This window comes from Haliotis rubra, unplaced genomic scaffold, assembly GCF_003918875.1.
Source record: "Haliotis rubra isolate DU_JTF1 unplaced genomic scaffold, ASM391887v1 Scf111, whole genome shotgun sequence".
NCBI classification, from domain to species: Eukaryota; Metazoa; Mollusca; class Gastropoda; order Lepetellida; family Haliotidae; genus Haliotis; species Haliotis rubra.
Genome location: NW_025765015.1, coordinates 395,387 through 422,036, shown reverse-complemented (window position 1 = coordinate 422,036; position 26,650 = coordinate 395,387). Strand labels below are relative to the sequence as shown.

General features: G+C 43.6%; 2 protein-coding genes and 1 long non-coding RNA gene across 4 annotated transcripts in view; 2 read left to right on the top strand and 1 right to left on the bottom strand.

Moving 5' to 3' along the window:
• Positions 1 to 1,632, top strand: part of LOC124287900 (calcium/calmodulin-dependent protein kinase type 1-like) — an 89,051-nt gene extending 87,419 nt beyond the window's left edge. Inside the window, exon 10 of the mRNA XM_046724390.1 lies at positions 272 to 1,632. Within this exon, the coding sequence (XP_046580346.1) occupies positions 272 to 346 (75 nt within the window). The 3' untranslated portion in view covers positions 347 to 1,632. The remainder of the gene's footprint in view (positions 1 to 271) is intronic.
• Positions 1,633 to 3,247: 1,615 nt separating this feature from the next.
• Positions 3,248 to 8,219, top strand: LOC124287908. Its single transcript, XR_006901338.1, has 2 exons — positions 3,248 to 6,087; positions 6,134 to 8,219. It is a non-coding gene; the product is annotated as an uncharacterized LOC124287908 (long non-coding RNA).
• A 5,230-nt stretch (positions 8,220 to 13,449) lies between these two features.
• LOC124287881 overlaps positions 13,450 to 26,650 on the bottom strand; it is a 40,497-nt gene continuing 27,296 nt past the window's right edge. For both annotated transcript variants that reach the window (XM_046724371.1, XM_046724364.1), the window contains exons 9-10: positions 14,856 to 15,045; positions 13,450 to 14,516 (exon numbers count right to left, since the gene is read on the bottom strand). In XM_046724371.1, the coding sequence (XP_046580327.1) occupies positions 14,124 to 14,516; positions 14,856 to 15,045 (583 nt within the window). In that variant the 3' untranslated portion in view covers positions 13,450 to 14,123. The remainder of the gene's footprint in view (positions 14,517 to 14,855; positions 15,046 to 26,650) is intronic.

The window sequence follows — 26,650 nt, the reverse complement described above, 5'->3', positions numbered from 1 at the left end:
TGTCACTGTATCCCAATTGTGTAGATTGATGCTCATGCTGTTGATCACTGGGTAGTCTTGACCAGACTTGACTATTTACAGACTGCAGCCATTATAGCTGGGATATTGCTGAGTGAGTTGTTAAAAACAAAGAGACAAACAAACCCTGCTGGATTGTTTAAGGATTGCCATCATATAGCTGGAACATTGCTGAGTGTGGCGCTAAACAACAAACAAACATTAGTGATGTTGGATCTTCCACATACAAGTGATGGTGTGGTGTGTGTTCCAGCAAGCCTACAATGCTGCAGCAGTCATACGGCAGATGAAGAAGCTGGCTATGAGCAAGGATGACAGCAATCACTGAATAAAGGGAGACCACTCTGCCAGGCAAACTCATGGAACTAGCATCTCTGGGGCTGGAGGCTGGAGGATGTCGACACAGGGTTTCTGTTGTGGTTTGGAATGTGGGGCGCCAACTTGCAGATGGACAGACACAGGTGGTACCAAGGACAAACATGCAAGTTGTCATGACGATCAGACAATCATGTGTCAGACACACATGGGCGGTTTGCACTGTCGCACATATTTGGCCCTGATCACATAGCCTCTGTCAGTATGATGTGTCGTAGCTCTGTTAGTGTCACTAAACCTTCACTAGTCTTGTAGATAACCTATATTCCTAGCTAAGATGCATAATTCTGCATAATATTCATGTACAGAACTTGACAAAGATGCTTCATTGCAAATAGTTCAATCTTTTTAGAAACAAAATAAATAAGATTGCTCAATTAGTACATATTTTTATTAGAATGATACTGATAATCATTTTTCATCATGGTCAATCATTACTATGTACTTAAAACCTCCATGACATATTCTGTCCAGCGTGCAGAAATCATTGGACAGTAGTAAATACTGCTACATGTAATTGACAGTAATATTGTAGAGATTTTCATAATATTTTAGATACATCTTCAAATAGTTTTCATAGACTAACTGTTTGTGTAGATCTATTGTGAATATATGCACAGAAATCACACAAGTTTACTTTTTTATTCACTTGGATAAATTGACTGTTGTAACTTGTTTCAAGGAAGATACATTCTCAAGAATTTCGACGTAACACAAGGAGAATTGTTTGAATTTTCTGTTCTTGAAATTACGTTACCTTGTTAATTGTGAAATTGTTTCCTGGAATTTGTTTAGGGTGTGGCATTTTATTAGTGTTCAAAGATCTTAACAGATTTCTGAATGTTTTCACGTAAATGATTTGTTGTTTTTCCTTTTATTCATTGAGATGTTTTTCCCATATCTACAGAGGAAAGTAGGCAGATATTTTCAATATTTCACTCATGTGTTCAGTGTAGTGGCTTCCATATTGTCAAAGTAAGGTGTTTTATTTCATGATGTTTATAATGCCATATCTTCTTTTCACATATTTCTTACCATTTGTGCATAATTTTAAAGTGACATAATACCCCTATCCTGGTCATTCCAAGTACTGGACCCTATAATCAAATTCAAGAAATATTTCACTTTTGTAGATTATATTGAATCTCCTCTGCCAAATATTAGACAGCTGAAATATATAATCAAACGTATGGTTTGTATTTATGTACTTTTTGATACTGTTTTATGAATTACATATATATATATATATGTATATATATATATATATATATATTGACATTATGTCTTGATCAGATATTATGAATTATTTTGAAATTGTACTGTTTAGAAGTTTTATTAATGTTTGTTTATATGTCCAAATTTGAATCAAATGTGAATCAGTATTTGTTCCAAGCACGCAAGTCAACTATACAGTAGTACTGCTTCTCAATTACACCTCAGTCATGATAACCCTTATTGCAGCATACTGAGCTTTACTGGGGGTGAAAAGAGGGGGACGGTGGGGCAGTGAAGTGGGGAGTCAGATAGTCCTAGGTGTTTGTACAGATGTGGAGTTGGGCTGGAAGAAATGGGTAGTTGAGGGCTAATGGTTATACAAGGTGGGGAAGGGGTGGGTAGAAATGGGTAGTTGAGGAGGGCTAAGGGTTATACAAGGGTGGGGAAGGGTTAGGTAGAAATGGGTAGTTGAGGAGGGCTAAGGGTTATACAAGGGTGGGGAAGGGTTAGGTAGAAATGGGTAGTTGAGGAGGGCTAAGGGTTATACAAAGGGTGGGGAAGGGGTGGGTAGAAATGGGTAGTTGAGGAGGGCTAAGGGTTATACAAGGTGGGGAAGGGGTGGGTAGAAATGGGTAGTTGAGGAGGGCTAAGGGTTATGCAAGGGTGGGGAAGGGGTTGGTAGAAATGGGTAGTTGAGGAGGGCTAAGGGTTATACAAGGTGGGGAAGGGGTGGGTAGAAATGGGTAGTTGAGGAGGGCTAAGGGTTATACAAGGGGTGGGGAAGGGGTGGGTAGAAATGGGTAGTTGAGGAGGGCTAAGGGTTATACAAGGTGGGGAAGGGGTGGGTAGAAATGGGTAGTTGAGGAGGGCTAAGGGTTATACAAGGGTGGGGAAGGGGTTGGTAGAAATGGGTAGTTGAGGAGGGCTAAGGGTTATACAAGGTGGGGAAGGGGTGGGTAGAAATGGGTAGTTGAGGAGGGCTAAGGGTTATACAAGGGTGGGGAAGGGGTGGGTAGAAATGGGTAGTTGAGGAGGGCTAAGGGTTATGCAAGGGTGGGGAAGGGGTGGGTAGAGATGGGTAGACGAGGAAGGCTAGGATGTTGCACAAGGATGGGATAGGGGTGGGTAGAAATGGTTGGACAAGAAGGCTAGCTGGTTGTACAAGGGGTGGGTAGGGGTGGGTAGAAATGGTTGGACAGGAAGGCTAGTTGGTTGTACAAGGGTGGGGTAGGGTGGGTAGAAATGGGTGAACAAGAAGGCTAGGTGGTTGTACAAGGGTGGGGTAGGGTGGGTAGAAATGAGTGGACAGGAAGGCTAGTTGGTTGTACAAGGGTGGGGTAGGGTGGGTAGAAATGGGTGAACAAGAAGGCTAGGTGGTTGTACAAGGGTGGGGTAGGGTGGGTAGAAATGAGTGGACAGGAAGGCTAGGTGGTTGTACAAGGGTGGGGTAGGGTGGGTAGAAATGGGTGAACAAGAAGGCTAGGTGGTTGTACAAGGGTGGGGTAGGGTGGGTAGAAATGAGTGGACAGGAAGGCTAGTTGGTTGTACAAGGGTGGGGTAGGGTGGGTAGAAATGAGTGGACAGGAAGGCTAGTTGGTTGTACAAGGGTGGGGTAGGGTGGGTAGAAATGAGTGGACAGGAAGGCTAGTTGGTTGTACAAGGGTGGGGTAGGGTGGGTGGACAAGTAAGGCAAGGGGGTTTTGGAAGTAGAGGTACAATGGTAGGCCTGAGGCTTATACAGTAGAGGGGATGACCAAGCTTTAGGGTGATGGATTATGGTAAGCTGTCTTAGGGGTAATGAATTACAAGTGTCCTTCTGTCCTTGCCTTTGAATTATGTCACTTTAAATATGTTTGTATTACCAATATAAAGTGTGAGCATTCCTTCCATAAGAATTTGCCTGTAGAGGCACATAGCTACTTTTATTCCTCCTTGTCTCTAAAAGAAACTTTACATCTGCAAGTGTTCAGCCATTGATATATCTGACTACGTGACAGTCACAGCATAATGGGTACAAGTGTGTACTATTGCATTATTTGGTATGAGCTAGCATAATATGCATGGTATTATGCCTTATATCCATGAACCGTTTCCATAGAAATGGTCTTGTTAGTTAGTTCTGGATGGTATAAGAATTTGAGAAAAGTGCAACAAAAGCCTTGTTTCCATTATTTTGTATGGAACTTCTCTCAATGAAGCCACTAGATGAAAGTAAACTCCAATGTTGAAATATGGTTAGAATTCCTGGAGCCGAGTTGTGGTCTGGACTTGGCTCAGGTCCTTCTTCTTCACTTCTTTGAGTGGCATTTTAGAAGTTGGGAAGTACAATATAGAACAAACTTTATGGATAACAACTTCTTTTTATTGTTAAAAAGAACTTGTTATCCATAAAGTTTGTTCTATATTGTCCTTCTTCTTCAGTTTGTTTTTGTGTATAAGTCAACCCTGTGTTCCAGCCTAGCTAGTGTTCCAGCCTTTCGGTGAGTTTTACTGTGTTTGGTGCATATTGCACTCATTTACCTTGTCTTATATTGGACCTCCCATGCATTCAGATGTTTCATTTCTTGTATATTTCGACATGTACATTAGACTGTTAGCTGTTACTTATGCACTGTAGTGTACCACTGGGTGAGCTGGGGGCAATGTGATGTGAGGTTGGTGAGGAGTGTATTATGTAGAGATGGTGGATGGAGTTTCCAGGAAACATAGATAGATGTTTGTGTAGTTTCACTAAGTAGATATCCCTCTTCCATGGTTAGTATCGATATTAAAACATTTCACTGAAGTATCAATATATTACCTATCAACTCTGTTGTTATGTATGTTGGTCTAAAGGCCTGTCTCTATGGGTATTCAGAGTCATCAGAGGTTACAGTAGTTGGAAAAGTAGAAAATGGTCAGCTTGAGTAAAACCAGAGTGACAGTCATTACTTTGAATATAGTCTTGAAGCTTTTAAAAACTAAAAAAAAATACAAATAAAATAAAATACATTTAAAAACAATAAGTTGGCCATTCCTTTGTTTCCCTTGAACACTGCCTGATTATTGTAATCAACATATTAGATTCAACATTGGTCCAACTACATGTCACACTGAATACAGTTTATGTAAAACTCTAAATCCTATCTCAAGCCATTATTGTTAGGACATTGTTTCAGAAAGAATAAAAAACAGTGGTATGAATCGAACTTTTTATGCCAAAATATTTTGAGATCAGAATGCCTTGTGTAAAGAAACCTTTCTTCAGTAAATTTTCATTTTCCATAAACTAGTTTGGATGATATGATGACACTAAGAAGAACAATACTCACTGGAAGTGTGTCTGTATAAGTTTTCTTATGAAAGACAATTGTTAAACTAAACCTGTTGAACTGTTACCTTGTTGGGATATTCAGTGATGAAGTTTGAAAGCATTTAAAAAGCCAAAGTGATGATTGATATCTACGTTGAATTGAAACTTGATAGATGAAAGGTTACTGTTATGTTTCTCTTGTTATACATATATAATCGGCTCACTACTGTATTGTTATTGCTTGTAAAGACATTCCATTGGGAAAATGACATGCTTTGTTAGGTCTGCCACGTTAAACATTGAATTGGAACATGTTCTGGGGAATTCTTTCTATAATTTTGGACTATTCATGAATTATGTTATTAAAAAAGGTATAGCGTAGGACTGCTGCATATATGTTGTTTTACTTTTACGTTTTTATGATTGACTAATTATCAAAAGACATGTTATGTAAATACATATCAATTTATTTGGGTATTTTTAGGACAGTGTTATGTTAGTAACTGACTTTTGTGCCTGTTACTTAGTTATCTAAACTATTTTGTCATCATTTGATGATTTGATAATCAAAAGGTACGGTTCCAGGAAGGGATTATGTTGGCTTCTACTTGGTTTTCCACATAAACAGTGACAAGGTTTGAGGTTAGGCCATGGACTACAAAGCACCTGTTTGTGGCCCAGGTTTGGAGTCAGGCCATGGAGTACAAAGCACCTGTTTGTGGCCCAGGTTTGTTGTCCGGCCATGGAGTACAAAGCACCTGTTTGTGGCCCAGGTTTGGGGTCAGGCCATGGAGTACAAAGCACCTGTTTGTGGCCCAGGTTTGGGGTCAGGCCATGGACTACAAAGCACCTGTTTGTGGCCCAGGTTGGAGGTCAGGCCATTGAGTACAAAGCACCTGTTTGTGGCCCTGGTTTGGGGTCAGGCCATGGAGTACAAAGCACCTGTTTGTGGCCCAGGTTTGTTGTCCGGCCATGGAGTACAAAGCACCTGTTTGTGGCCCAGGTTTGTTGTCCGGCCATGGAGTACAAAGCACCTGTTTGTGGCCCAGGTTTGGGGTCAGGCCATGGAGTACAAAGCACCTGTTTGTGGCCCAGGTTTTGGGTTAGGCCATGGAGTACAAAGCACCTGTTTGTGGCCCAGGTTTGGGGTCAGGCCATGGAGTACAAATCACCTGTTTGTGGCCCAGGTCTTGGGTTAGGCCATGGAGTACAAAGCACCTGTTTGTGTCCCAGGTTTGGGGTCAGGCCATGGAGTACAAATCACCTGTTTGTGGCCCAGGTTTTGGGTTAGGCCATGGAGTACAAAACACCTGTTTGTGGCCCAGGTTTGGGGTTAGGCCATGGAATACAAAACACCTGTTTGTGGCCCAGGCTTTATGTCAGGTGACTGAGTGCAAAGCACTTGTAGGTAGGTTAGGCAGCTTATCATCAACAAATGGTCACACACTTACTGGTATTACTGGGACATTTCAACCTGTACTTAAACATTGATTTATAATGCTTACATTTACTAGGCTGAATAAACAGCCAATTACAAATGGTCACATGACCATGTCTTTCATTGCCCTGAGGAAATGAAAATTATATCCACAGACATCCATGATATGTTTCATGTGAGTTGATGTTCGTGCAGGTATCAGAGGAGAGTTCATCACGAGCATGTAACATTGTTTATGTACACCCAGTCTGAATATGTCTACATTTATTTCTATATTTATGTATGTACACATTGTACAGTTGTGGTAGAAGCTGAGAGAGTGGGCAACGTTATTCCTGTGGATGTTTTATTGTTTGTTTTATTCGACTAGTTTTTTGATGTTTTTGCAAGATTTCTATATTATACGCAATGCCTTGTGACTTTTCATTCTGTTAACACTTTACCAGGCCGTAGGATGTGAGATTTAGAAAAATAATGCATTTGATACTTTGTTTTATTATTCTCAGCACAATGGAATTAATTTCAGATTGTGTATAATTTCTTTACTAACACTTCGTAACAATTTGAGGCAGTAGAATTCAAACAGCGGAATATATTATGGCTTTGATTTTAGTTCTAAAATGGTAACATTTCTGACATTGTTGATGATTTTGTAGTGATCTCCTGAATGCTTGAGTCATATCATGTGAAATGTTCACTATTCAGGCAAAGCTTCTGTTAGTCACAGTCAGTCTAAAGTCTCCTATTATGGGGTATCACGACCTAGGAACGTTTCTTTAGACACGGTAAGCACCAGTGGTATCAATGCTGCCCTCACTGAGTGGATTGATAAAGCAGTGGTGATTGCTAGGTCTTTGTGTAGAGATGAGTTGGAAAGCATATGTCTGATAAAGGAAACATGTAAAATCTTGAAGTGCACCTTGAACAACACTTGGTCGTAACATGGAACAAACACCCACATTCAGCAGTATTGATGTTTTCTAAAAGCATGTTTTGTAGGTTGCACATACAAACATATTACTCACTGAATAGGAAACATTATTTCAGAAAGCCCCCCGGAAGTTTTAGATATGGTGATTGATTTTAGCCGAGTTTCTGCAGATATATGAGAATGTTTGAAATCTTACCACCTCTATGATATGTACTGGTGCTTGTAGTGTTGTATGGCAAATGAAATGGTTTCAACTTCTGGATATGCTTCCATGTTTGATATAATGTATTATGTTCTTGAAATGTATGTATACTGTTTTATGGCACTATTATGCACATGTTACAATAAGATTAACACTAACTAAATAAATATATACAATTGGTACCAAGACTTTTGTTAGAGGATTAATTTTGTATTAGTAATCAAGAAAAAAATATTCATGCTTGTTAGATTTTGGCGTTGCGAAATGTAAAGGAAGCCTTTATGGTGAAGTATTGATTTCAGTGACAGACAAACCTTAGTTCTGAAGGGAACCACTTGTTCCCCTGCCCAAAGACTGTTCTCGTATCAAGTGTAAGTAACAGGTGGAACTCCTTCATGTATCTGTGATCTGGGAGCTGTCCCTTCAGCATGTGGCATCACATGCTGCCATCATCATGCCAACCACAAGTCCAATAAAACATGATATACCTCTTTACGATGCCCTATGGGTTTTTGGGTCTGTGATGCCACATGTTGATTGAGCAGGTCATTGAGATGCATGGTTCCAAGTTATTTTGGTCAGGAAGTTGCTACCAAGGCACCTTGAGACATGGGGGATCACCTAGCTCGTTATTGCACAGGAACACTGGCTTTTGTCATTACATTATCATCACTTTATCACTGCATTCATCGACATCATCAAAGATGATGGTCGGTGCTATTTTCACAAATAAAGAGGTATAAATTCATATGCTGTTTGTTTGACTTGATGATGACCAGGCATCGTCTTTCAACTGAATTACCATGATGTCCTTGTTTCCAGTGCTGAATAAAGTACTGACTCGAATGAACCACAGATATCCATGCCTCTTACCAAGATGGATCTACTCAATTTAAATTGCAACTCTAACAAAACCATACTACTATTAAAGGTTGGATCTCCAACATCCCATGCTACTATCAAATTGGAGTCATCACTCCAATCTATACAGGATTGACTACAATCACAAAAACTATCAAAACATATTGATGCCATTCAACATCAGATTGCCAACATAATCATTCTACAATACATTATCAAATTGTGATCTATTCGACATATAGATCTGCATTAGACATCCAACAATCTCTCTTTAAAAAGTTGGATCTTCAATAATCTGTTAACCCTAACCAACGAAAAATCATCCTCAACATCCATTAACCCAGTTCATCAAAGGATCAACTACATCCATTAGCTCAACTCAATAAAGGGTATCCACCATACATTAACCCAACACAACAAAAGATCTTCAACATCCATTAAACCAACAAAGGATCGCTAACAACGTTACACATAATAATAATAATACTGAAAATTTAAATACCACTACGTGGGTGCTCAAAGCGCTACAAAATAATGTTTGAGTAGAGTTAATAGTGCAGTGAAAAGAGATGCGTTATAAGATGTGATTTAAACCAGGGAGACTATATAAGGTTGTAGAGTATCCCTGTTTAAACGTAGCAAAAGATGGGGACAGTTTTAAGGCGAGGGACAGTTCATTCCACAACGACGGAGCACTAACACTGAAAGAACGCTTTCCAGAATCACAGGATTTCCTAACAATCTTTCACCCGACTCCATGAAGGATCGCCAACATCATTTAACCAACTCAACATAGGATCGACACATCCATTAATCCAACTCAACAAAGGATCTACAACAACGTTAAACCTCTTTCACCCGACTGACGAAGGATCGCCAACATCTGTTAACCCAGGGAGACTATATAACGTGTTGTAGATTATCCCTGGTTAACCCTAATCAACAATCTCCAAACTACTGAAGTGAAGGCCGAGGCTCGTTTGTTTACAAACAAAGTGATGGAGTTGACGTTCTTTCATGGAATATAGAGGGTCTACGTAAACATGACCAATGTGGATCTCCTCTGAAGAACTACTGCAATAAGTTCGACGTAATCGGATTCTGTGAATCGTTTGTACGATCAGCAAGTGAGTTCACTGATTTTTTGCCAGGCTATAGTGTTTTCAACAGTGTACGTCAGAAAGTCAGACGACTTGGCCGGTATAGCGGTGTTGTAACTGTCTTCCTAAAGTCATGCCTAATTGAAGATGGATATTGTAAGCGTCTTTATGAACATTTTAAGGACTGTATAGTGATTCTACTACATACGTCACGGTTAGAATGGGATCGAGACACTATTTTAATCTTCAAGTATATAACACCAGAAAACTCTCCTATATATAATAATGATGATATAGATGGTATACTAGTATCTGTATTGGAAGACTACATATCAACTATACGATGTGATTATCCTGTAGACCATATACTTCTGTGTGAAGACTTCAATGCCAGGATGAAGGATTTTCTCGACTACATCCCTGATGACAATTTGCATTTATGATTCAGCAGACTATCCCAGGGACGACTTTGATACTCCCCGAACAAGCAAAGACTTTCATTTTCACAATAATTATGGCATTAAATTGTACGAACTTTGTCGAACATTTGGAATCCATACCTTAAACGGCCGACTCCATAATGATAAATCTGGTGAGTTTACTTGTATCACTCACAATGGCTCCAGTGTTGTGGACTATATGATTGGAAGCTCATCATTATTCCACAAGAATAGAAATTTTGGGATAGGTACTCTGGACCTCTCTTGTCATTCCCCCCTCTACTGCACTCTTGATATTTCATGTGCTCTGTCTAACTCTGAATGTACCACAACTTCTAATACAGATGCTAGTCAGCAGGCCACTACTGAGGAGGATTCATGGGTTAGATATGTGTAGTCTAAGGGCAGTAATAGTCAGTTTGCAACACAGTTTCACAACACATTTTTAGATATGTCTGTTACACTAACTGACATTGTGTATACCAATATTGATGAAGCAGTTAATCTCTTAGTTAGTGTGATACAACAAACTGCCTCCCATACTAGAAGCTTTGATAAGCACAGGGACAGATCACAGTTTCACAACAAATTTTTAGATATGTCTGTTACACTAACTGACCTTGTGTATACCAATATTGATGAAGCATTTAATCTCTTAGTTAGTGTGATACAACAAACTGCCTCCCATACTAGAAGCTTTGATACGCACAGGGACAGATCACAGCCCCCCTGGTGGGATGCAGAGCTGGAACAACTAAAACACGATAAATATTCTGCATTACGTGCACACAGAGACAATAATCAGGATTTGGATATATTTCGACAACTACAAAAACTATTTAAAAAGACATTCATATCCAAAAAGGAGAATTATCAGTGTAAGCAGAGACAGAAACTAGTGGATTCCAGGAGTGACTCAAGCCAATTTTGGAAATTATTGAAACAATATAGAATGTGTGACAGTCTTCCCTCATCTATCTCATGTAATCAGTGGTTTGATCACTTTGTATCATTACTTTTTTTGTTGACCAGCCTGATGTTTTACCTATTGTTTCACCACATGTTGTAAATGCTACTGATGTGTCAACACTTAATGCTGCTAAGGAAGTTTTGTTTCACATTTTACATTCTCCTAACAATAAGTCCCCTGGACCTGATGGTATATCAAATGAGTTTCTTAAAGCATCAAGTGCCTCCATTGTACCTTTTCTTACAGTACTGTTTAATCAGATATTTGATAGTGGTAATTTTCCATGTGGTTGGGGCAAGAGTATTATATGCCCTCTGTTCAAATCTGGCTGTAAAAGTAACCCAAATAATTATAGGGGTATATCTCTTATTGATTCTATTTGTAAAACATTTTCCTATATTTTGAATAAGCGTTTAAAATCATGGTGCGATGCACATGAAACTATCAATGAGTCCCAGGCAGGCTTCAGAGCAGGGTACTCCACAATTGATCACATTTTCTCTCTTCAGGCTTTAGCCCAAAAATATTCTGGTAAAAAGAGAGGTAGATTTTATTGCCTTTTTATTGATTTCTCAAAGGCTTTTGACACAATAAGACATGATGTTCTCTTGCAATCTTTAGCTGAAGTTGGTATTTCTGGTAAATTTTATAATATAATATCATCAATGTACAGCAGTTTATCTGCATGTGTTAGAACTTCAAAGGGTTTATCTAAGTGTTTTACATGTAATATTGGTACCCGTCAGGGTTGTGTGTTAAGCCCACAGCTGTTTATCATATTTATTAATAAGTTGTTTTCCCTAATGGAACAGGAAGGTGGTATAGGTGTTAATGTTTCATCTGCTTTTAACGATTTGTGTTCACTTATGTTTGCTGATGATGTTTCTGCACTTTCTGATACTTGTAATCAGTTACAAAAGAAGATAAATGCACTTGAATGTTTTTGTAAACAAAATTGGAATGTCAATTAATCTTAGTAAAACAAAAGTTCTTGTCTTTAGAAATGGTGGGCCATTACGGGAATATGAAAAGTGGTCCTATAATGGCAATCTTATTGAATATGTATCCTTTTATAAATATATAGGACTTGTATTTACACCAAAGCTTGTATGGAGTAAAGCGCAAAGCTGTCTGGTATCTCAAGCTAACAAGGCGATATTTTCTGTAAATGGTTTTCAAAAAAAGATGGGAAGAGTAAATTGTAAAGACTTATATAAGATTTTTGACTGTATGATTTCGCCTATTTTGTGTTATGGGTCTGAGATTTGGGGTACTAACTATTGTAGCATCATTGAGTCTGTTCAGGTAAAATTTTGTAAATATTTCTTGAAAGTTGGTAAATCTACATGTAATAACATGGCTCTTGGTGATTGTGGCAGACTTCCTCTACAAATTACTTATATGACTAAAGTAATTAAATACTTGGTGTCACCTATTGTATATGCCTTATGATAGACTGCCAAAACATTGTTATATTATGCTCAAGTCCTTAGATGATGTTGGCCGCACTACTTGGGCAACTTGTGTCAAAAATATTTTATTTAAGTAGGGTTTTGGCTATGCATGGATCAGTCAGGATGTTGGCAATGTTGATTATTTCATATCCTTGTTTAAGCAGAGACTTTCTGATAATCTTAAACAATGTTGGTCCACTTCAATTCAAAATTCTAATAAGTGTTTTTATTACTCCCAATTTAAGACATTTTTAAATGTGGAAAGGTATTTAAATTCTGATATTCCTTTACATCTCAGATCTGTACTCACTAAATTTAGATGTGGAAATTTTAATTTAGCTGTTGAAACTGGAAGATACAATAAAGTTAATTACAACGACAGACTATGTCTATTTTGTAAATTGGATGACAAAAATGTTATTGAAGATGAATTCCATGTACTCCTTAAGTGTGAACGTTTTTCTGATTTAAGGTTAAGATATATTCAGAAATATTTTACTGATTTTGATCCAAATGCCAATTTTATTAACATCATGAAAACACATAATGATTGTATCATAAGAGATGTCAGTATTTTTCTGTATCATGTACTTCAGCGCATTAGAAATGTTCCTCTTACACAGCATGTGCACTAAACTATCTATATCATATGCAAATGACTGTATGATGGGCCTGTGGCCTTTTACTGAATAAACTTGTCTGTCTGTCCTAATCAACATTTTATGCCTAACAATCCGGATCCAATACACTCGTATCAGGACAACTAAGGTGCCTCAAATAAACGGAGGATCCATCGATCCCGAGAACGTACACATTCTCCAACAAGTCGTTGCCGCTGTTGCCGCTACTGTACCTGGCGAAATGATCGTTTCATCTACCAACGTGATTGTGAACGTACATACCACGAGCATACCAGTCAGCATACCAGCCGATCACGTTTTGTCTTACAAGCACATATCTTTGAAGACCATTTATTCATGAAGAATGATGATAATCTTATGGATATACAACTTCTTTATTCTGTGAAAGGCAACGTTTCGACATAGCACCTATGTCGAAACGTCGCCTTTCACAGAATATAGAAGTGGTATATCCGTAAAATTACCATCATTCTTCATCCCCTCAACTTCTAAAATGCCCATCAAATAGGTCATTTATTCATAGTTATTTTATTTATAGCATGTTCGGATTAATGAAGTTTACTTTACTGTTCCTAACATTGCATTATGTTCATATCGTTAGTAATATTTCAGAGCAAAATCTATACACACAACATATAAAGTGCAACGCGGTTTACAAGTTGAAGCATATGGATTGAATATGAAATGAGTGCGAACCTGTTAAATTGCACCATGTCTTCATTCTATAGTTTTAGCATTTCAAATCGCTTTGACTTCTTATGAAATGATTGTACATTCTTCCGTGTTCTCTCTACTGGCAAACCAATAAACGCCTGACGTCATTTCGTACCAAACCGCCCACAAAACATTCTCTTATGCAAGAGACTACTGCCAATTGTCACTTGTTTATGGGTGGTATGTATATCTTCATGATGTCTATTGAAATGCTGTAAGTGTAGATTATAATGGCCTTATAAGAAACTAACGTACTTCTTGCTACGTGGTTTGGAAGGTGATACACTCGCTGTTCCTCCAAATGGATATGGCAATATGGCCATGCACGCTCACTATCGGATGTGGTACAGAGTTGGTCTACTTTTCGTAGCCTGTTGGCTGAAAGCGACCTCGCGTACCAGCAGTGGAACCAGTTTAGTTCATATCGCTCTCAGGATCTTGTTCATCTTCTGGTGGCGTCAGGAAGACCACCTCAACCGAACCCTTCCATTGGTCCTTGACACGTGTGGGTAGTGGCTTGGCAGGGCCAGAAGCATCTTCCCCCCAAGCTGTCCGGTACATCTTCATACCCACTGGACGAGATCTGATTCCTCTTAACGATGCTGTTGTTGGAAACGCCATCACATACGCCTGGAGCAGGTACGTCCTTAACTGTTCCTTTCAAGCAGTCTTTCTTACCAGTCTTGTCATTGCGTGCTGGAATGTCAGTGTTGCGTGCTGGAATGTCAGTGTTGCGTGTTTCCATCACGGTATCTGCTATTTCTTCATAAGCCGTGGACGAGATCGCCCTTTTGCTGCCACCAATGTGGAGGACAATACCGTCTGGAGTAGAGGTGACTTCAGTTTCCGAGTCAGAGGATATTTTCTGATGAGAAATAAATTTAAGCAGTTAGTCAGACATATGAACAATATTAAATATATCTATTTTATGGTTAATGCGCACGGAATAGAAAAGTTACCTCCTGGAATTAGTGTGCCTGTGTGCATGAAATTCTTGTCCTACAGCAATCCGCATTAGAAAAAGGAATAGGTTCCAAGTATGGTTTTCATAGAACCGACCACGGGGGATCAGGATGGGTGACTTGGATAGATCACACGTTTTCAGTTACTAGTGGGTCTGGTCGAGACTCGATTATGTACAGCCCGTCGTGATATAGCTGGAATATTGCGGCGTAAAGCAACAGCACTCTTTATTATTCCTTACCGGTAGGTGACGCTTTTGGGAATCTTCCTTCACCACCGTTTGATCTCTCAAGGAGTTCACTTTTGTCGATCCCTGTATGGACCCACGAACTTCCTGTCGTCTGCTACTTATCTTGGATTTCCCACTCAGTGTGACGGTTGACCTTCGTCTCCCATTGAGTCCACTGAAGACCATCCTGCCTTTGGTCCGCCTAAACACACGAACACAGTGAACTAATCTACCCTACTTTCTGTACTGGCGTGAGTAGCGTCTGATGCTGCCAGTTGAACTTTTGAAGGAAGAAATATGTCGACATGAATAAAATGTTATCAAAGAAGTTGGCATTGTAAACTTATTTTACGTATTTGTTCATGTAGATTCCACATGTGATCGGGTTAGGGAAATGGAAGAAAAGGAACCTTATTCCAACGTCAAGGATTAACAGAGCTATGCGCATTGTAGTCGTGAGTGTATTCTCGGTGCAGGAGTCAATGCTTTGTTGCACACAGATCACGTGACGAGTCTGTATTTGAAGGCGAAGCACGGTGTACTGAGTCAACTTTCAACAGGTCTTCAACTTTGGTTTAATGTTGCAACCACATGTTTACAATATCAATTCAGTGAAAACAAAGTGTACCACTGGACCTTAGTGTATCTTTTGCATGGAAAATGGAAGCTGTTCTCACTGGAAGAAGTACATGCTCGTATCACAGTCGGGACGGGATTATAGATCATGATCCCACGAGGGGAGAGTCGAACCCATGCCTGCCATCGGATGTCCAAAAGCGCGATCTACAAAGCGACAGTTGTAATGTGCTGCGTCCTTTTGTTGTCAATTACATGCTCTGAGTTTTGGGTGTTTCCATTGCATGAGGATGCCTACGATCTAATGTGAAGATTCCTTTGAAAAAATCGTCAACGTGGTTTGCTCAAAATTTTATTAATTTCCCCACTCAATTTTCAAATACTGATACGTCAACGGGTCGTGACTTTCCTATTTGTGAGTACATAGTTTCTCCAAGATACGTATATTTCGTTCCATGCCGACAGAGCAAGATATTTGTTACCCACTGCAAGCTTTATGAAGCCCAGGGAGTCTACAATAGAGCAACCTCGAGCTCTTTCTGAGAAGACTTCAAAAGGACATACGACGACTCTTGCTGAAAACTAGTTTGATTAGGGTTATAAATTTAAGTGCCTCAGTAAAGTTTTCCAAATATTTAACAGTTGATATGAGGAGTACATTTCCAAACCTGACCATTAAAGACACAAAGGACGTCAGTTCCTATTCTCTACTTTGGCATGTACCTGTATTTTTTCGACTAGCTTTGGATGTGTTTGTGACTGGTATCACCGACGGGCTCACCTTTTCCTTAACAACTGGTATCGTCACATTTAATCGTAATTCATTAACACTAAGCTGTAGTCGGAATTGCACCTTCAGTAGTATATACACTGGGGGTACGAGATCAAGTCCAACAAAAGCCTCTGTAAAGCTTCATTTATGAAATAAAGCTTTTGTCAGGCCCTTATCTCTCTCCGCTATTGTATATACCACTGTTTGAACCCCCAGTTAACTTCCTGGTCACTATGACCGCGAACCAACACTTTCCTGATCACGTGACACGATAGCTCTATGTCGTGTTGACAGGAAACAGTTTAATGTGATAGGATACTATTGGGATCACTCGACAAGGTAAGTGTTAAATATTTTGCATGGGGGGGTAACATTGTGCCGTATGGTATGATCAATAATTCCTCTCTGACGAAACCTCTCTCTGGCCCATGTTTCAAGTAGTACAAGTTCGGCTCGTCGGCTTTGATGTCCACTTTATCTATGTTGTAAGTTTTGACTGACCATGTCGGATCGGTGGCTCGTTTCCGAGTGTCCCCTTCGTGTTCCCCCGGCTGGTAGAGGTACCTCACGAGGGCCCTATCGTGTATCTGTTTCTCCTTCCCACGCGATGGTGCAGCTGGTTCGGCTATCACTGATTTCAGTTTGATAGCGTCGGCCGGTTTCTTGCCCGGTGAGACGGGTGGTTTCGTGGTTGATAGCCGACACCACTTGAGGTAGCTGTGCTACCCATTCCGTCGATCTTTGACCATCTCTCTTGCATACTGGTGTCTGAATAAGCGCTCGGCCAAAGTCCGATTGAATCTCTCGACTATGGCTTGGCTGCGATGAGCCCCGTCCGCAGTGACTTGATGTGGCTCTTCCTCATGTGCAGGGCCACCAGGTCGTTGGTGAATATCTTGCTCCGGTTGAATGTCGGGCTGGCTATCAGTTTCCTGAGCTTGTCTTCCTCTTTCGACCGAACCAGCTTCATGGTCACGCGTTTTCGTAAATTCTCCATCGTCTTACCGTACACTGAGTTGTTCATGAGCTTGTAGAGGTTCTTCTCGAAGTCACTGGTGGCCAGCTTTCGCAGGTCTGTGTTCATTCTGATGTAGGGCTCCATCCAGGGGCTTTGGTTGAACTTGAGCACCCTATGAATTTTAGTCAGCCTCATACCCAGCGACAGGTACAGCTGCAGGTTGCGGTAGTGAACGATGTACTTGGTTTTTGTCATCAAGTTGGGTACGAGTTTTTCAACGTTGGCCACCCGTCCACCCAGCAGGTTCCATTGGTAGTCAGACATCCAGTCCGGGTTCACCATCAAACGTTCTGGAGCCAGGGGGTAGCTGTTGTGTGACTTGTGTAATGCTGTTGGATACTCCAAGTCCACTTCGAAGTATGTAACCCTTCTCCGAATCCGGCGGTATGCTCATGACGTCTACCTCAAGCACCCACTCGAATCCCCCGGTGGCTAGATACTGGCTCATGGCCCAGCTGTACAGGTTGTTGGTGTCCAGGTAGAGGATGTGGGTGGTGGGCTTGCTAGAGTCGTAACCCTTCACGTACTCATTGTTGGCTTTCGCGTAGTCGGGTCTCGGCGAACTTGGCCCAGCCATCCATGTACTCGTAGGGGTGAACACCCTTCCTCATCAGCAGGGGCCGAGTCTGGCGTCGGTGTATCGATCAGTGATGGGGAAGGTATCGTTGGTCTTAACCAGACTGTCAAGAGACGACAGGAGGAACTGAACTGAATCGATGAACCTCAGGCCGTTTAGGGAAGAGGAGATGTATCTCTCCATGTTGTTGAGGATGCACGTCAGGTTGCTGTCAACCCTCGCGATGGCCTGCATGATCAAGTGAGAGTTGTACCCTCTCAAGTTGTGGAAGACCACGGGGATGTTGATTGTTTTGGGGTTGATTCTGAGCTTGAGGTTGCACGCGCTGTGAGTGGCGCCTCTGTACTCGTCGGTGACATGGCAGTGATCTCTCACCGAATCGCCGTTCAGCGGGCCATCGCACACATGGCAGTGAGTGCTGCAGCCGTGGGCTCGCTGGTCGGCTTTGGTCATACACATGGGGACGACATTGTACAGTTTCTTCCTGATGGCTTTCTCTTCCCATTGCAAGCACTTTAGAAACTTCTCAGCCGCGTCGGGACCCCTGTACACTACAGGAGCTTTCATTTCCCCATCACATCGGACGACCACGTATCCGAACCCACAGGCCTCATGCTCCTGCGTTTTGTGCGTGTTGGGGGTCGGCCCGATGTCAATGCTTTTGATCAAGGCTTCGAAGTCGGCGTAGATGACATAAGGCACTGGCATCTGATTCTTGTGGTTGCCGAATTTTAGGGCATTGTCGCCTTCCTTGGGCATGTCGATTCGTATGGCCGTCTGCCCCACGTCTAGGCAATCCTCCCGTTGTGATTCCAGCAGGTCGGGTCAGGTGAAGCCGTGCAGGCACCGTTCGCAGAAGTGACTCTTTTTTCTGTGTGCCGATTGGTCGTACAACAGCCTGCTGAAGTGTTTTATCCACGCGTAGTGATACTTATCACCTCACTGGATCATGAATATATTGATCACGCGGCGACCCTCCATTGAGCTGATCCTGTGCACAATCGTTTTGTTGCCTTCGTGCCCAAAGACGTTGACGGCTATATCATTCTGTTTCTCGATTTTGGTGACCTGGGATATCGGGGTGGGTTCGTCTATACCAGCCCAGTTGAGCCCATCATCTTGTGGATAGCTAGAAGGCCTGTTCGAATTAACGTCGGCTGGAAACAAGGCTGATCTGATCGCTAACCTCATGCAATCGTCCCCTCTGTTTTTGATGTTGACCATGGCTTGTTTTTTCTTGTAGTAGGGGGGCAAGTCTAGGTACGATCCGCCTCTGAACGGTACGTAGTTAGCTATGTCTAGATAGAGTTTATCGATTTTATCCACGGCCCACCCGGAACCCCTGTGCGTGAAGCATTCAAAATATTCCCGTATTTGTTGAAGACTGGTATCGATGGACTCGTCTATAGTCTCGGCATGAGTCATGACTTCTTGTTTAACCCGGAAGTAAGGCTGAACATACTCAATGGCACCATTCTGCTGTTTAACGAGCAACATTTTTGCCGTTATTTGAAACTTTAGACTTCCCAAATCGTTCAGTTCCTCATTAACTTTGTCAGTGATCAACGGCTTGACGTCGCCGATGACTATGTTCTTATCCACATGCATGCGCCAGCCTCTCAAATAGTTACCTACAACGCGTTCAGTGCGCACGAACTCTAGATCAACGACTCTGTGCTGATGCAACAGTTTGATTAGCTCGGGCTTCCTCATACGGGAATAACCTACTAACCCCAGCTCGCGGGCTTCCCGTTTGAGTTGTTTCACAGTGTGGGGAGGTTGTGCGCGGTTGTGCAACAGTGCGACTAGCCCGGCTTTCCTCATACGGGAATAACCAGTCAACCCCAGCTCTCTGGCTTGGCATTTGAGTTGTTTCACCGTGGCAGGGGGTTGTATGTCGTGTTATCTAAACAATTGGGGTCTCCTCATTCGGGAGTAACCCACTACACCTTGTTCTCTCGCAATCTGCTTGAGCTCTCGGACAGTAGGCATTGTTATACCCAGGTGTATACAATCCCTAATTGGGCCACCGGCAAGGGAGGTAACTCCTCCAACCTTAATGGAACTTTGCTGTGAGCAGGTGGAGGGCTGGCGCCAGTAGGTCCACTTTAACGTAATAATCAGCTATACTTAGGTAGACCGTTTTGGTCACGTACACCTGGGGGTAGATACTTCGTATTGTGTTGAGGTACTGATCTAGCTCAGGTTGAGTCGCGATTTTCCACCCACCTGTGATGGGGAAAGTATACCTGACGCCATCCTTAGCGCCATCCTTAGCTCATTTCCAATGTGAACCGAAATTTGAAGCGCCCCAGGCTATTCAGTTCCTCTTTGAGTATACCAGCGATGGCGGTGACGGGTATGCTTTCGGCTTTGTTCATCGGCCAGCTTTTCAGGTAACCTTTCGGGGTTACAGTAGTTCGTATGAACGCAGGCATCATTATACCTAGGTGTACACAATTTCTAATTAGGTCACTGGCTAGGGAAGGGAGGTAACTCCTCCAACCATCAAAAAATAATGAGAGCTACACCTCCATACTAAGGAGGTGCCTACATTCGTTTATGTAGTCCTTTTTCTTCTCGTAGATAAGCTGGTGCCTGACTACGTTTGCCCCATGGGCTTTACATAAACAGTAATGGCATTTCACTCCAATACCGCACACGGAACACGTGTATTTTCGCGAAACACCTCCTATGAAAACAGCAGTACCCCTCAGTCCTACATCTCCTACCGCAGGTCTCGGTCTTCCCCATAAGTATGTACTGGCATAGGTACGGGGCAGGTCTCATCTTTGGTATACTCATATGGGGACTTAGTTGAATTGCTTTACGAGCAACGCAGTCGCTGCTAGACCCAGCACGACGAAGGTCAGTTCTCGGTCCTTTTGCCCCGGGGATGGTGTGTAGTACTGAGCAAGTGTGGGCTCATGGAGTGGTTCGAGCTGTTTGCCGGTTAGTAGGTAGTATTCTCTCACTGCGTCGTCGACGTCATGGAACGTTTTAACGGCATGGTTCTCATGCTGGAGTCGGTCGTTAATGTAATCGAGCATCTGCATACGTTTCTTCGTGTACTCAACTTGCGTGGCATGTAATCGCTCCATGGCTATATTGTGCCTTTTTTGTTCCGCTTCTACCTCGGCCGTGTTCAACTCCCGTAATTTCGAGAACAGGTAATTACTCCCGGAAAATGCCAGGGCGTTGACTAAAGCCCCGCCGACCATCATAGCAATCGTACCCATACTATATATGTCTATATTTACTTCAAAATATTCCCCGGTATGATCCCTTGCTTCAGGAAGATATCCTTGGTGGCCATCGCCATGACCAAATTCATGATGAGCATGCCCATATCCTGCAGGTCGAAGTCGAGCTTGATAGTCGGTTGTTTGAGGACCATCTTGGTCAACCGAGCGTACCCTACAGATATGGCCGGCGACCACGGTGGCGTGGTATGCTTCGTTAACGAACGTTTGTCCCTCAGACATGATGTATATGATATAGAAACATATATTTAATTACAACATAATATGGGGGTTTACCTCTACTCGTGCTGGGGTTGGTGCTTGTGGCCTATTATAAAGCATGAAAACCGTGGCAACCGCAGCAGTTGCGCCTACAATCCATATATAGTTACTCTTATGTTGCTTGGCTAGACCGCCTTTTCTACCGGCGGCGACCCTTTTAGGGTTCTTCTGCTTGGTGACTTGTAGAGGGTTCCCCCTTATTGGGGCCTCCAATTTGCTTAGCAATGCTAAGCTAAAACACCCTATAGTCCATGGGTTGGTCGGTCTTGAGCCCGAGCTTAACATGCTTCGTCTCGGCTAGCTGCCTCTTCACCCGTTCCCGTTCTAGTTTGCTCATCACATTGTTCTCTCTCAAGCACTCCTCGAACGAATCCCTGTCCTTGCAGTGGAATAAGGCCACCCATCGCGCCTGCTCCCTGAGGTCTTTCAACACCGTGTTGAACTTCTGCGTTAGCACCCAGACGCTGTGCTTTGCGTGCCGGCCGGAGAAGGCCAGGTACGATAGCATGTCTCTCTTTTTTGTTATCTCTTTATTAGCGCTGCAGTCGTCCAGGATAAACAGCGTCGACTCCCCTTTAAATTTCCCGTGATAAGCCTTCAACCAGTCCTGCAGACGTGTTCCCGGGTCGACTTTGTTTACGTCCGGGTCCGTCATCACCCAAGGTCTTTCCCTGTACGTTTTATTCATGTGCAAAGTAGGGCACATGATAACGATGTTATCAAACACATCTCCCATTCTCTATATTAATTTGCGCGTCCATAATCACGTACAGATATAATTTCAACTTGCCCACGGGTTGAGCCTTCTTGGTAATCTGGATGGTTATCCCCTCGCTGCCGTTGTCGATGCGGCGACCGCTGCCATGTAATTGATCATCGTCCGTGGATCGCATGTCCAACCATAGTGCGTACTTGGTGGTCAGGTATTCACCAATCTGCACGGAGAATAGGTCCAGGTCCTTGATGACGTGTTGGTGTCGGGTCGGTAGCTTCGTTATCTCATCCCACTGCTGGTGTGACCTCATACCGGCGCTGAACAGCTGGTTGGGCATGCCCTCAATGGTCACTTCCACCTTTTCAATCTCGGGGTTGAAAAACTTCTCGCTGTCCCTTCGGAACGACTCGTAACCCTCCACGGGGACAATCAGGATACCTTTCATCGATTGCGCCGGCACGTTCAGGTTGATGTTCCACAGCGTGTGGCTCTTATCCATATAACGTTTGCCGTACGCACGACTTTGCTGTAGTCGTTAAACGTGAGCTCGTATTAAAGCCTATCACCAAGCGCGCCCTGGTAAAACGGCGTGTGGCCCGTAAGCAACTCGAAGTCGAGCGGCACGCAGAACCGGCTCCCGTACGCTTGGGCGATGGCCTTTTCACCTGCTGAGATCTTGTCTAGCTGGTCTTGCGTGAAGCCGTACCCCACCCGCAACCGAGTCGATGTGCTGATTCCTTGGTACACATCATTGACGCGTTCTCCCTCACTTTTCCAGAGGTCCACGTAGCAGTGAAACACGTCGCTGTCGTCGATGCTCAACACCTTGTTGCCGCTGAACTTGATGGTGGTTTTCTTGATGATGGCTCGACCTACGTTCCGTACGAGATCGCGTTTGTCGTTGGTGGAGGTCAACGTGAGGTGGAACGTCAGTCGAACCGTGTCTGGTACGATGAGGTCATTCTCACCCAGGTTGGGGAATCTAACCAGCAGCGTTTGGTTCTGGTCTATCTTGCTGGGATTGTTGGTGATGGTCACCGACTGGCGCACGGCTCTGACGCCTAGAGGCTCTCTTGATCTTCGGAAAGGATCTAGTTTCGTACCGTACATTCTTATATACATAAAATATAAAAGTTTAATATAATTAATGGCTGAAGGCGGTCATGAGGACAGCCTGATGGATGATATGGGTGCTGGTGCACTCGATGATGGGGATAACGATGAAGACACCTCATTCATGGGCGACACCGTTAGTAACGAACTTTTAAAATCGACCGTCAACGACTACTACCACGCGTTGAAGTCAGGTAGAAACTACGTCAATCCGAGGGGACGAGACTTTTCCAAGTTTACCATCGACAAGAAGGGCACGCCGGGGATCGATCTTATGAACAAACACATGAGAAAACCGCTTGCCTTGTCTACGCTAGGCAATCGCCCTGGTGGGAGGCAACTGATCAGTGATGAACTAGGCTTCAGAGATTATGGTAGCGCACGGCCTAAGCTTTCCCCGAAGGTCGTCCAAGATCTGCAAGCAGCCAGGGCCAAACTCAGCGGTGAAGGTGATATGCCCCAAAGTGCTAAAGAAACATCAGACATTCTCGAAAAAATGTTGGCCACGTACAATGACAAACCCTTGCCGGGTTTCGAATTTCCTGTTCGAGAACTGCAAGGGCTAGACAGGGCATTGCGAAACATTCGTGGAGAACTCGTGAACAATATGGGGAAACTGAACGAAATTGATGAGCACATCGCCCGCGAGAAAATAAAACTCCCTGAAACCCATCATCGAAAAACAGTTGCGTGACAAGATGAGAGGCGGACTCGATTGGAATCCGCTTCCTCGAACCGGGACCAGCTTCGATCTCAGATCAACCGGGTGCGCGAAACAAGCGATCTAGTCCTGAATGAGGACACAACGTTGGCTGACAGGATCCGAATCCTTTTCCGAGAGCAAGGGATCACAATCGCCTGCATTCTGACTGCATTGGGCTTCATCATATCAACCTTGGTCGTATCGCTGAGTGGGGGGAACACCAAGTGGTGGTACACCCACCCCACCAAGCCCATCAGGCGACGTCAGAGACTGGGTAAAAAAACATCTGAAATCACTCGGTGAAGCCCTGGCTAAACTCGTGGGTAAGGCCGCCGAAGCCCTGCCCGGCATCCTGGGTAGCATCGTCTCGTGGCTGCTGAGCACGCTGTCAAAAACAGTCACATGGCTTGGTCAAAACCTGTGGGCAGCCATCGTCGCCGTGGCTGGGCTGGTGTACGTAGTGGCTAAGGAATTTTTAACCAAATGAGACCGACCGCCATCCCCCCAACCACCAGCGCTGTTTTACGATCGATGTGTTCCTTGTTTTCAGCCACCCGGTGTGGCGGCAGGGGCTGTGGTGGTGTGGGTTGAACCCTGGGCTCTGGGGGTGGTACGACTATACCCGTTTCACCCGTGGGAGGTCGGACGTGACACGTTGATGCCTGCATTGGCACCCAACTTCTGGTCGGCCGTGGCTATGACTATTTCGTTGTTGTAACCCACCACTTTTTTTACTCTCCGTTGCATATCGCTCGGGGCCATGTACAATCCCACGTTGAACACGTAGTCGACTTTCGACCGGGCGTATTCCGACGTCTTGGTAGCATCAGATAGCACTCAGTAGATCAACTGGAGCATTGATAGCATCCTCGACGTTAACAACGAACTGTTTCTGAGCGTCGTAAGCAGTCCCCTTACTGAGGATGTTGGAAAGCGTTTGCCAGTGCGCACCCAACAGCGCCCGCACGTACGTTCGAATCGAGTCGTTCAATCTGGTTACACTGGCACGAGTGAACCCTCTCGACGTGTCCAGCATGAACTTTTTCCAGTCATCCGCGGCTGGCTGCTCGAACCTCCAGACTCGGTAATCCTTGCTGTCATCGAAAGCCATGTAACGGTCATCCCACTCGTTTGTTGTGATGTGATGATATGACTTGTACCCCTTTCTTTCCTCTTTTCGCTGGCTTCCATGAGGGGCATGTTGTGAACGATGGGGATACCCAACCCATGGTTCAGGCCCGGCAAACGCCAATCAGTCTTCGGGTCTAGTTCGAATTCATTGGAAATGGGTTCGTAAACCCGTCTATCGTACGGGTTGTTTACTGCATCCCATGCTTTGTCCTGTGGTAGCAGAGCGCTGATCTCTTTGAGGATACGCCTGACCTGGTAGTACACGTGAAACGTGAACACAGACTAAGGCAGTGGTCCCCGCTGAGTGTCGGTCAATGTCAAGCCACACCCAGTCTTCGCACACCAGACGGCGAAGTTGAGTTGATTCTGCCAGAACTGCATTGGGGTGTTGAACCAGGCGTGGACTGCCTTGACGTAAGTCACCGAAAGCTTATATCGGTCGAACACATCTATGAACTGGGTTCTTAATTGAAACAGGTGAAAACGGAGAAGTACAATGACGGCAGATCCGAGTCGTTTTCACCACGGCAGTACAAGAGGTTAACTCGGGGCACCATCCCTGAGTTGGTAATATCAGTTTTAGATATAAAAAAGAATCCTGTGAATTTAGGATACCTCAGCATAACGCTGCACATAAAATGACTAGCGCACAAGGTCCCGGAATGAAGTTGAAACAATGCGTCAATGTGGGGATCTCCGACCTCGGGGACACACGCGGATTCGACGACCCCGGAGTAGATGGTAAACTATACGCCTTGCAGCTTAAAAACAGTATTTACAAACGCGTTGAAGTCCCCTCCATCGGTAGAACACTAGGGGATATAGTAGATACCTCAGGAGCGGCCCGCAACACTCGGTTCGACCTAGTCCCCATCGGTGATGATAGATGGGCGGTATACCCATCGTTTGGAGGTAAACTGTTCGACTTAGAAGATGTTGAGAGAACGGCCGTTGTTAGAAACAAGCAGTATACCCTCGTCTTCACTGGCGCCGACAAGTGGGAGTTGTTACCCGCTCAAGTTGACTGGTTTCTCAACATTAGTCTCGGCTCCCCCTACGTGTTCACGGAGAACAAAGACAACTACCTAAACAAAGTCATGAACAACGGAACCCTGCTCGTGGCTTACATCCCGGCGCAGAGGCGTAGCGTAATCATCAGCCCACTCTCCAGTATGGCAGCCCACATGCTGTCGAGCAAGCCCGGGATGCAAAACGTGGCATTGCAGGTGGTGTCTGAATTCGAAGGCATGGTCAACATCCTGGAGAGTCTAACGGGGAACTCCACACTGGTCATCCAAGTCTACCTAGGTGAACCACAGCGCGAAGTCGAAGTCATAAGGGGATCAAACTCCGGTGGGGGAAACAACACCAGTATCAGGTTTGCACTGTTTACGTGCGGGTGGGTGTCGACTCCCACAACAGTCTGCAGGGGGTCACCGTGACCGTGGAAGACACGATATCACTCACCAAGATCTTCTTACACCACAACATACACTTCATGGGGGTGAAGTGCACCCCTGAGAAGTTATCAGAAAAACAGTTGGAAACTATCTTATGATAGTAATATAACAATGACTAGTCATCGACCCAACGCCACGCTTAACGACCTAGGAGACACGAAGGGGTTTGATCTGCCCGGCAAGGAAGACGCCTTGTACGTCCTACACTTGAAAGACAA